The sequence below is a fragment of the Artibeus jamaicensis genome, unplaced genomic scaffold (genome assembly GCF_021234435.1).
Source record: "Artibeus jamaicensis isolate MK-2021 breed Jamaican fruit bat unplaced genomic scaffold, CSHL_Jam_final scaffold_3222, whole genome shotgun sequence".
NCBI lineage: Eukaryota > Metazoa > Chordata > Mammalia > Chiroptera > Phyllostomidae > Artibeus > Artibeus jamaicensis.
The window spans coordinates 1,762,214-1,774,552 of record NW_026522038.1 but is presented as its reverse complement, the minus strand read 5'-3'; the positions used below and the strand labels follow the sequence as shown (position 1 = coordinate 1,774,552).

Sequence of the window (12,339 nt, the reverse complement as noted above, 5' to 3'; positions counted from 1 at the left end):
ATTCATGAGCTTAGAGTTCAGGGAAGAGGCTAAAGCCATACATTTAAAGTCATCAATGTATAGATGGGACTTAATATCCATAGGACAAGATGGAATCATTTAAGGGATGACTGTATGGAGAGAAGAGAAGCCAGAAGACAGGCATGGGGGGCAGGAGTCAGGAAGATGAGGAAAATCCCCCAGCAGAGACTGGGAAGACCAGCTGCAAAGGTAGGAGAACTAGGAGAGATTGGTACCCTGAAGGCCAACTGGAGAGTTTTGAAAAGAGGGAGGTTCAATCAAATGTGTCAGATGATGCTCTTGGGTCAAGTCAGTTCAAATCCAGCCTTAAAATTTTTATTTGTCAATGTAACATAGTAGAGGTTATTACTGAGCTCTATAAGTATATTTTGGGTGAATGATGCAGACAAAAGTTTGATTGGAATGGATTTGAGAGGGAATAGGCTTCCTGCAAGGAAATGAAGAGACAGCACACAAACCTGTAGATTAGAGACTTGGAAGACATCGAGCGATCGTGGTGTGTGGGCAGAGTTTGGCTTCTGAGGCAAATAAGCAGATTGTAAATATAAGTCAGTGGACGATGGATGGATGAACAGATAATATTTGTGAAGTAACTGGAAATTTGAACACTGACTAGATATTTAATTATACTAAGGGTTATCGTTAGTGTTTTCTAGGTGTGATAACAGCACCATAGACGTATTTGTAAAGTCTTTGTATTTCAAGGACATATAATTATGGAGTAAATGAATTTGGGGATTTACACTAAAACAATAAATGTGGTTGAGAGGAATGGTAGGAGGAATAAAGGAAATAAATTAACTGTCTCTGAGTTGTAATTACTGAAACTGGATGTTAGTTACCATCCTTGTCTGTTTAACTGTGCAGTTCAACTGTTTATTTTAATAAAATCAGAATATGCACAGCACATGCAGAGCTAGCATCTAATTGTATGTGTTCGTGCATTTTTTTTTACATTTTTCTTAATAAAAAGTTAAAGAAAATGGTAAGAAATGAAATAGAAACAGACCGTGGGCAACAGAAAATTAAAACAAGAAAACACATTGAGTTAGTGCAGTATGGTTATTTATATATTCCCTTATGTAATACAAACTGCTAAAATCTCTTAAGATAAAATCTTAACACTGTCAAGTTTCCTAATCTCAAAGGTTGGTCCCAAGAGTAGAAACCTAACATACACCATAGCATGGATTCTGAACTTCCCAGACGCCATCGGAGTAAGTTATCCTTAAAATAAATATGGATCGGGAAGTCTGGACCACATATAGTGCCTGTTTGGTAAACTCCTGTTTTTTTCTTATTGGATGAGTGACCATTTTCTAGTAAATAACATCCAGGAATTACCTGTTCCGCTGCGTCTGTGTCACAGGTGCTGTGGCAGGGTGTAAGATGCTTACTGACCTTGTGTTCACCTTCTTGGTTTTGCCCTGCTGCTGCTTTAACTGCTGTGAGTGAAATAAGAAAGGAAGGCAGCCACCGTTTTATTACTATGAACACCTTACACAGGACTCCTGTGGGTGTCACGGAGGTGTAACTGACGTGTAGGAATTGTAGGTATCGAAGGTGCCCAGCTTTGTTTGGGTGTATGTATACATTATGAAATGATCACCACAGTCAAGCTAATTAACTACTGACCACCTCACCGTTACCATGTTCTTAGCAAATTTTAAGTGTACAATATTGTTATACCTGCTATGCATAATAACTGCAGTCACCATGCTGTGCACTACATTTCCATTTTCATTTTGCATAACTGAAACTTCATACCCTTGGCCAACATCTGCCCACCTCCTCCTCCTACCTCCTTGCTCCTGCCAACCACCGTTCTATTCTGTTTCTGGGAGTTGGACTATTTTTTAACTCCACATATTAGTGAAATCACACAGTATTTCTCTTTATGTATCTGGCTTATTTCACTCAGTATCATGTCCTCCAGGTTCACCCACTTCGTCACAAATGGCAGGACTTCCTTTCTAAAGTCGGTGCTGGTCCATTGTGGGGTGTGTGTGTGTGTGTGTGTGTGCGCCACATTCTCTTTACTCATTATCTGTCAGCGGGCACGTAGAGGCTGTTTCCATGTCTTGGCCGTTGTGAATAACGCCGCTGTGAATGCAGGGGTGCAGATACCACCTCGGGATCCAGATTCCATTTCCTTTCTGGACAGACCCAGCAGAGGACTGCTGGGTCACATGGTAGTTCTATTTTTAATTTTTTGTGGAACCTCCAAGTGTTTTCCATAGTTGCTGCACAGTTTACTTCCCCACCACAGTGCACAGGGATTACTTTATGTAGTTGATTTAAGAAACTAAACGTATATCGTGCTCCTAAGAAAATAAACCTCAAAATTATACTTGACTATATAAGGGAGGGAAGAGATCAGTAGAGTACTGGATAAATGATCCCTACTTCTTTTCTACTAATCACTGCCATAGTCTGGAATCCCTGAGATGGGAGTTCAAATGATTAAGACCTTTTTCATGGCCCCAGAAATCTTTTAAGTAATGAAAACAAGATAGTGCCTGGGTTACAGTGGCCCAAGGCCACAGTGTCGTCTAGATGGAGGGGTCACCCCATCTTCTGTTTCTTATTTCAAATGTGTGCATCTGAGTCAGCTGGCCAACTTCTCAGAAATAGATTCATAATGTTTGTGAAGTATCAGCTTACCCCCAACCACTCAATGTGAGAAACTTTAAATGGGTACCATATTTTCAATATTTCAGAGGGTCAAGGGGACACATAAAACTAATATAGCATCGGCCTCACATCCATAAAACCAAGAAAATGAAATTACTACAGCAGCTCATTCCAGGTTGATTGCCAGTTCCTTTGTTCAGTTCAGTGCCTGACCGACAGCAGTATTTCCATATGCAAAATTTAGCATTATTTGAGGGAAAGGAGTGGACAAAAAATGAGAGAGAGAAAAATAATTCATAGATCGAGCTTCACCAGGGTTTTGGTCGACTCATGCCAATTATTTGGTTCCCAACATGAACTTAAAACTCACAAGCCAAAGGTTCACATCCAGAAAATGAGCTGCCCTGGGGTGGGCTTCTTGGCAGAAGCCCAGTTTTCTTAGCATCCCGCTGCTGCCGAGCCCGTGTCCTAGGACACCCAGGGAGGTGGCACCGCCGCGCATGCTCCTCCCGAAGTGCCCTCAGCGCTCCGTTTTCTGGCCTTCGTTAACCTGCGCTACCCTGTGGCCGATCAAAAATCCCTTTCCTACACTCACTCTCCTGCTACAGCAGAACGTCGCCTTCTCTGAGACATGCCAGCCTCTCAGCCCACGCTAAGATAAAGAGAGAGAACAAGGTGGAGCGGCACCCACGACAGCCACCACTTCTAGATGGTGCTGCCGTGAGGTTTGCCGACCGGACCCCTAAAGGAATAGCACCACCAGCTCTACTAACCAGAGGAATGACAAAAATGCAAGAGTTTCACCCTCTCCCCGTGGGCGTACCACCCACAAGGAGTGCAGCTACCCTGCACTCTGTGAATCCCGAAACCCTCTCCCAGCAAGTATCAGATCCTGCCAACTCCATGGGGGGTGTGGCCCTGGGTCTCAGCTGGTTGTGCCATTTGAGGAACCCCATTCTCTCTAAACAGGACTTGGTGTCACCAATTCCAGCCCTAGAAACATGCTCGCCTCTTTACTGCAAAGGAACTTACTCTTCACATACGGCTGTACCTATAAAAATTGCAGCTTCAAGTCCCAGACGCATCTGACCAGCAAATGAATCCCATCATCTAATAAAATGATTGTCAGTATTCTCATTGCTGACCACACAATAGAGTCACCTGAAAGGAAAAATAAATTAATGATAAAAGTAAAAAACTGGAACCTGGAGCCTCATTCTAAGAAACTACTTGTCTGGAGTGGCTCTGACCATCACTGTCCCCTCCTGGAAGCACCCCCGTGATTCTCACGACTTCGTAAGTGTTAGTCCAGTATCACAGCCTGCCACTTCCACCAAGGGCATTGCCCTGTAAGGTTTGTGATTTCCGTGTGATGTCAGGCTTCCCCAAAGCTGCAGCTTGCGGTCTATACTAGGACCTCAGTCAACCACGTCTAGTACCCTGTATTTTTACTCACTAAAGCTGCCAAAGCCCTGCCAGGTGGAGAGGAAAAGATGGGTGAAACCCTGAACTCTGCACACCTGGGTCTCCTCTGTTCGGCCACATACCTTCTCTGTGAGTGATGCGGCTTGTTCATGAGGTGGCCACCACCCTGTACATTCACAGACCGTACTTCCTCCCTGGCCTGTCAAGCTAACGCCACAGAGAACATAACCTGATGAGTGCATGTGGCCATCACAACTGGGTCCCCTTCAGGTGTCAGTAATTCATTACTGAGGATGGGGGCAAACATCTCCTCTAACCCCTATTAAATTCAGAAGTCCCCGCACTGCTTTGGCAACAGCCATCCATACCACTTGATATTCCTTGCTACTGTCTCCCCCACATTGCCGAAACTGGAACAGCGCCTGGTACTGAGTAGGGGCTTCGTGAAATGTTTGATTGCTAAATGAGAGAACAAATGAATGACCAGATGCAGCAAAGGAGCAGTTTCCGCGATGGGAGTGGGAGAGGTGGAGGGCTGGCTCACTGCTGGGGGCCAGTATTGAACAGGGATCATTGGAACCACAAGCAGAGGATCAGAGGAGCAGAAGTCACCATTCTAACCTGAAAAGTCAATGTTTGCTCTTCTTTATTAAGCACAACCTGGCTTTTTTTCCCCCAGGGCACCTAAACTTTTCTTATGTCCTTATAATCCACTTCTAATTTTCTTCTTAGATCCCCAACGCAGCAGCACCCCAGTTGTTCCAAACCACTGTTCTGCTCGCTTTGCCTTTGCCACTTTCCGACTCTGCAGCAGCCTGGCCGGCCCGTCCGTCCTTACAAGGGCAGCAGGAAGGAACTCTTTCCAGCTCTACAGCACAGTTTGAGGGAGATTAGCTAAATGTACAGTAAGGCCTTCCTTACTTATTTTCTGACTTCTGCAGTGTCACTTTGAAAGTGCTAAATGCTTAGACTGCTTATCCACAGAGCCTTTTGAGTGCTGATAGGTTTATCTTAGAATTCCGGCCTAAATGGTAATTGTATTGCTGCATGTGGGAGAACGAAGCCAAGACGGTTCAATAATCATATGGTGCCAGACACTGTGCAGCTGGCACGTGACCCGGGGTGGATGAACCTGGTGCCTGTGTTCTTGAGGAGAGGGTTTCAAAGAGAAGTAAGTGAGAATAGGATGAAGATCAGCTCACGTGGGCACTCTGGATCACTTGATATCTTCTGAAGTGCAGGTGCACTCTTTCTCTTCAACACTAATTACTGTTCAGGATACCCTCTGTGGCTCTAAAGAGGATCGGATCTGAAATGCGAACAGGCATTTGCCCCTGTGTGAAGGCACTGCAGACGATGATGGGAAAGGCAAGGGGGCCAGCTGTACCGAGACCCATTGTTGTGAGTTGTTTTGGCGATCGCTAAGATCCCGGTCCAGCGACATCCATTCTGACTACATGCTGATACTTTTATCCTTTGGCTTAAGACAGTATTTGTCAAAATATTGTCCATGGACAACCTGCTTTAGAGTCATCTAATGGTGTTTGCTAAAAACAAAACAACACACCACGTTCCCATGCCCCAGATCAGTACAGCAGATTCTCGGAGGTCTTGAACTTATTTTGACCAAACCACTCCGCTCAACCCTTTGAGCATGAAGTCTGGACAACTGGCCTAAGACTTTACCAGCTATTAAACTTAGCGACTCCCAAGAAGCAATAGTACTGTGAGCAGATATTGGTCATTTTTCTTGGAAGATCTGCAGTCAGGTGATGACAAAGTAGTTAAAAAGATCATGCGGGCTCAAATATCCAGGCGCAGGACTAGGGCACCAAGGGGACGGAGTCGGGTGGAATGGCCAGAGAGCCAAAGAAAACCTTCTTTACTTCCCCCGTTTTCCCCAGGCTGTCTGTCATTTGTCGTAGTTTAATTCAGTTCAGCAACATATACTGAGCCCTTGTATGTGCCGGCACTAGGGATAAAGGGAACCAGAACAGCTTCAGGATCCTACGGGAGTTTACAGCTTGGTAGAGGAAGCAGGCCCTCAAATGGGGAATTTAAATAAATATGGTAAGCCAAATATAGGAATCTGCACATGAAATTTTGGAGGCAGAGAAGAGGAACTCCTAACTGAGACTTAGCTGCTACAGAAGTGGCTGATGAGGGAAGTAAGTAGAAATTAGGCAGGTGGGAGTGCAGGTGGGGCGCTTTTGAAAACGAAATCAAGGGGGCCAGGAGCTGGTGGGAAGTGGAGCATGTCCCATCCACGAGCGGCCTGCACAGCCACAGGCTCTGAATCCTAAAGTGATCCCATCTCTCAGCGATTTACAAGCAGTTCAAACTGCTTTCTCGTGAGGTTCGAGGACAGGAAGGATGATCAGTGATCTGATGGGTAGACATGGGCCGAGTTGGGGAGGTATTAATAACTCGTCTTGGTAACTTTCAAGTTCTTTTTTTGCTAGCCATCTAGAAGGCTTCTCAGATCAGTCCTTCAAACTCATTCCAACCTTTTGGTCCCAAACTCTTCATTGTGGTTGCTTCAAAAACACGTTCCAGCCAGTTTATAGGCCCCCTCTGGGCATTGTGTGTGGGGTTGACAGTAATATTAAAGTGTTCAATACGGACTTGAGAATGTTCTGTCACTGGACGCACAGGTGAGAAACAGGAGCGCTAACGACCTTTCCGGGGAGACTGAGGGCAGAGGCAGGAGCCGCGTCTTCCACTGCAGGGCCCCGTGTGCTGTTCGAGTTGTTTCCATGTGCGCCCGTGGCCTCTTCAAGCAAGTTTAAAAGAGAACTATGGAGATACATTTACTTCATAGCATGAAGAAGTTGTTTGTCAACATACTAATTTATATTCAAAGCCAAGTTAATGATTCAGTGACAACAGTGGCAGCAATAGTATCATTAAAGTAGTTTTTCACAGCTTGAGGAAACGTGGTATTGGGCAAATGCAGATTTTGTACGTTCTCCATAACATTGGCCTTTTTTTTTCAGTTCGCAGCACATCTTGTGAAGATGAAATATCCAAGAATCTGTATTCTGGATGGTGGCATTAATAAGATCAAGCCGACAGGCCTCCTCACAGTGCCATCTCCTCAGATATGAAGAACCGGAAGGATGACCGTCAGACGACAGGGTGGTGTCGGTTCCCAACGGCGCAGCTCCGCACAGCCTGGCCGCTGAGGCAGGGCTGTGGTTCCACAGCGCTCCATTTCCACGACGCTTGGTCGCGAGGCGTGCTTTTAAAATCGCGTGACCCAAGGGTTCAACTGTCAGGCAACAAACTTGACTGGACCTGTATCGCTGAAAGAATTTTTTTTACAGTGAAATCAGATCGTGTGTTTTTAGCACATTGTAACAGAAAGCCAGAGGAATTCAGCTGACAAGGCAGATTTAGTATTATCAAGAAATCTCACTTGCACTAAAAAAAAGCTGTCTTCCAGAGCACTGAACAGACAGCCCTAACAAGGGTATTATTTAGAAATATAGGTCGAACGTAGACTGAAATCATATTTTCATGATAATGAAAAGTGAAAGGCTATTCATAGTGCATTCCTCATAACTAACTGCTACGTATGATAACTCATTTCTGGCCCAGACAAGTTGAGTGTGTGTGCATGTGCGTGTGTGTGTGTGTGTGTTTAGAGGGAGAAGAATTTAGCCCATTGAAGAAAGGAATAATAGTCCACTTCCAGAAAAATGAAAGTATATTAAATAGAATATTTGCTCAGCTTCTGTAGCAGAGAAACCCAAAATAAGAGTGACTTTAACAAATTAGAAGTTTATTTCTCCCTCAGTCAGCCTAGAGCTGGTACATCGGTTTCACAATCATTAAGAACTCAGGTGTTTTTCTCATGGCTTCACCACCCTAACACATGGTTTCTGTCTCATGATCAAGATGGCTCCCCAGCTCCCCCACCTCACACCTGCAATTTACTAGGAAGGATTGAAGAAGGAGGGTGCAGGGAAGAAAGGAAGGAAAAAATGGGGAGGGAAAAAGAAGAAAAGAAGAAGAGATGAAAGAGAAGGGAGGACACACTTCTTCTGTAGGGACAAAATCCAGAAGTTGCACATATTCTGTTTGCAAACCATTGGCTAGACCTTCGACATATGGCCTCACCCAGCTATAAGGAAAACTAGGCATATAATCTTTGGCTGGGCAGCCATTTGCTCAGTTCAAAAGCAAAAAAAAAAAAAAAAAAAAAACACCCCTATGGGAAGAGAACACATATAGAAGGACAACTAGCAGCCTCTGCCACATTATTCTGAAAATTAAGTACCACAGTGAATCATAAACATACCAGGATTTTATGTACCGGGAAGGAAGAAAAATGTAGCCAAATAAACTGACACAACATCAATTATAAGATGCATCTCCATTTCAAAAATGTGAAAAATATGTACCTTAGAATTATTGAAATAGAGTACATCTTTGACTATTTTTACTTTTATTTTAACTGATTTGTGTTTGTTCATCCTTAAGTTATATTCCTCTTCAATTTTAGGACTACCTAGGTACAACATTTTAATAAGAGTCTCAATTCAACATTCTGGGCTATGGTTTTATTGTTGCTGTTTCTTTGGTGTTTTTGCATCTTTTTTTATTGAAACATAATTTACATACCATGAAATTCACCTTTTAAAATGTACAGTTAAAGTTTTTAGTATGCTCACAAAATTGCGCACTCATCATTAATTTCAGAACATTTTGATCACCCCAAAAAGAAACCTTGTACTTATTACCAGTCATTCCCCCTTAACTTCTCCCAAGGTCTTTGATTTTTGTACATAGAGTACAATAGGTACCCAGCTCTGTTTTCGCATGTGGGTATCAAGTTGTCTCATGGGCCATGTCATTTTTTTTATTGTTCAAGTACAGTTGTCCTCATTTTCACCCCACCATGGCCCCTCACCCGTACCTCCCGCCCTTGAACCCGCCCTCTTTGGCTTTGTCCATGTATCCTGTGTATATGTTCCCTGATGGACCTTCCCCTATTTTCCCCTATTTTCCCCCATTTTTCCTCTTTCCCCTCCTCTCTGGTTGCTATCAGTTTGTTCTTTATTTCAGTGTCTGTAGTTATATTTTTCTTGCTCATTTGTTTTGATCAGGTTCCACTTAAAGGTGAGATCATATGGTATTTGTCTTTCACCACCTGGATTATTTCACGTAGCATAATGTCATTTTGTTTGTTTTTCTCAATTAAATTATAGTAATTTACCAAATGTGTTTTGACACCTACTATGTGCAAGACAGAGACATAATCAATAATTTTGTTATTCTGTGACTCCTTACATAATATACAAAGAAAAATTGTGAGAATAAATGAGAAAACAAAATTTTGCCACAATTTCTGTATCGTTTTGGGGGGCATCATCCTCACTGGTTAGAGAAGTATTAAACCCTCCTATCCTTTCCTTGCGTCTGTCTTTGCTGACTTCTCTGACTTCACAGGCGTAATGCAGCACTGACGATGCTTTGGGAAGAGTGGCTCCCACTCTTCCCAGTCTCACTGGGAAAGCAGAGAAGGGTGGTGGGTGGGCATCGGATTGAATGGCATGGCGGGTTGTGGGAGCATAAAGCCCTGAGTGCCGTGAGGAGAGCCGTGCCGGAGATGACCATCCAGCATCAAAATTTTGTATTGGATCCTTCTTTTTTTTAGCACTTTTATTTTTTATCAGTTTTATGGCTTTTTTCATGTTTTTTTTATTGTTGTTCAAGTACAGTTTTCTGCCTTTTCTCCCCACTGCTCTCCCCACCCCAGCCATCCCCATTACCCACCCTTGATCCCACCCTCCTTTGGTTTTATCCATGGGTCCTTTATACATATTCCTGAAATTCCTTCCCCCTTGATCTTTCTTAAAACATGATGCAGTTAGGCTTTTGAAAAATGAAAGTGTATTAAACATTCATATTATAAATAATATTTAATATTCTCAACAGTAAGATAAGAAATAGCAAAAATCACTGCCATGTGTACAGGCCAAGTCTGTTATTCCATGACAGATGGTTTCAGCAAAGTTGACCTCACAACCATTTGTTGAATTAAACCTATATAACCCATGATTTATAAGGATCCTTTTAATCATGTTACTGACGTCTACGTTATCACTCTCAGCATTGTGTCCGGCATCCGCAGTCTCTTCTTCGCTCTGCCTGGGTGTCCGCACTTACCCCCGCCCCGCCCCAGGCACACACGCACCCGTCCTTCCTAACCCAACGTCAGCAGCACCTCCTCCAGTCTCTGAGCCTTGTCCTGCACCAAGAGCCTCTAATCTGTCCAAGTATTTCATTTATACGTGTAACAATATACTTATTACATCATTTTGTGATTACCTGTCCACATGAGGGCCCCTCTGAGCTCCTGTAAGTCAGAGGCCATGACGTGTGCCTCTTGTCGTCTTCAGCAGCCCACCGCCCCGGAGATGCTTGATAAACGGGAAACTGGATTGAACTGAGTCTCTGTTGAGGGATTTTTCACTCTCGATGGATAAAAAAAAACTTAACCCAGATAATTTTTTTCAAGTGCCAAAATTACCTGTACCTTTTCAATATAAATAAGTTAAAATCTCAATTCCCTGAGTGAAGAGAGGGTCTCCAAAGTACCACCCAGCCCTAAGCTGTTACAATCCTAGAAGTTGGAACAGATAACTTCCAACAACAGGGTACAACACTACACTAGTTGTGTCCCTTTTCCAAAACACAGAAATGCTAGATGAAAAATGTCTAATAGTTTACCACAGTTTAACGAATCAGAACTTCCTTGATGTCCGATAGGAAGATGAACTGAAACACTGTCAGCCCCTGGGACATCCGATGTTAGCAGAGGCCCCAGGAATTGAGGCTTTAACATGCAAGTGGGGCTGGAAGACACAGCCCGGGGCCTTCTGATAGGGGGTTGATACTAAGATTACTGTACAAGTGACAGTCTCAGAGAACTCTGCTCCAGGAAATGACCAGCAGTAACTCGTCACCGAATCAGGAAGCTACAAGGGGAGGTTGTCATGGCCTGGTATTCTGAGTGAAGGAACTCAAATCTCCTGACCTAGACAGATGGAGGTATTCAACGGAAAGGCTGAGGTCAGTCCCCAAATTAGAACAGGCTTTAGGCATGAATTCATCTGACTATTTAAAAACGAGAACAATGAATTATATGTCAAACTTTTGGAAAGCATAGAAGGTGCCAGATCTTTGATTTCTCTGTCTTCTTCTCCAAGTAGTTACCAAAAAGTACATTGTTAGAGATTCAGATCAACAACGTGGTGCAGCTCTCGGAAAGGTCCTATGCACTGGTGTCACTCGGTCAAGTCCTCTCCAAGGGGAGAGAGGGGGCCACTGCAGGGTTGTGGCCATTTCACTTTCTCGGAGTCATAGCCATCCATCTCGCTGGTGTATATGCTGGCTTCACATCTGCCTCCTGTTAACCAAATAACGTCCTTTTTTCTGGGTAAGCACTCATTAGGCCAAAGAGTGGAAGCAAATGATAATGTTTATGATAAATTTCGGCTTGTGTGTTCAGTCATAAAACCAAACACCCTTCACAACTATTAACTTAGATTTTATGTGAAAAAATAACAGGGAAATGTTACAAACCTTAGCTGTCTGACACTAGAAATTTAGCATATGCAGTTGTTCTCACGCATCTTTTAGGTCTTGTAATCCAATTTTATCTTACCTAATATTACAAATAGTATGCACTATAAGTAAGCTTTTTAAAACGTTGCATGTATTTATATCTTTTCTGAGTAATTTTCTTGTTAATGTCTTCTGAAAAGTGCTTGTCACTTGAAGTGTAAACTTGGACCTTGGCAAATTCAGAATTCTATAGTCAGATTGTGATATTTATAGCTTTTAGGCCTAATGGTGCCTCTTAGGTTGGCATTCATTCTTCACTAGCCTTCCTCCCTCCTCTCACAGGACCCATTTTTAGTTCACATGCCTGCAGCGTTTCAACAGCACTGTTCTGCTCTAATGCTCACGGTGGCCGGTGCACTGTGCACAGGTGGGCACCGAGGCACGCTGTCGCCGACATTCCTGGATATTATACATTAGTCCCCTGGATGGTGGAGGTAAAAACACTGTCTTGTCTTGGTTTAAGACGAATCTGGGAGCTATAACAATTGCATTGAAAGCATTAGATTAGATTCTACACATTGCTTCCTGCCACACTGAAAGATTCAAGTTTTGAAAATATTAATGTCCTGGTATATAACTGTGACTTTATTTTAAAAAAAAAGCACACCTTCTATTCTGCTTAAA

At 43.3% G+C, this 12,339-nt stretch overlaps 1 protein-coding gene across 3 annotated transcripts in view; it reads left to right on the top strand.

Moving 5' to 3' along the window:
• TBCK (TBC1 domain containing kinase) overlaps window positions 1–9,497 on the top strand; it is a 186,122-nt gene extending 176,625 nt beyond the window's left edge. For all 3 annotated transcript variants that reach the window (XM_037154438.2, XM_037154439.2, XM_053657031.1), the window contains exon 26: window positions 7,077–9,497. In XM_037154438.2, coding sequence (XP_037010333.2) covers window positions 7,077–7,187 — 111 coding nt within the window. In that variant the 3' untranslated portion in view covers window positions 7,188–9,497. The remainder of the gene's footprint in view (window positions 1–7,076) is intronic.
• The last annotated feature ends 2,842 nt before the right edge of the window (window positions 9,498–12,339 follow it).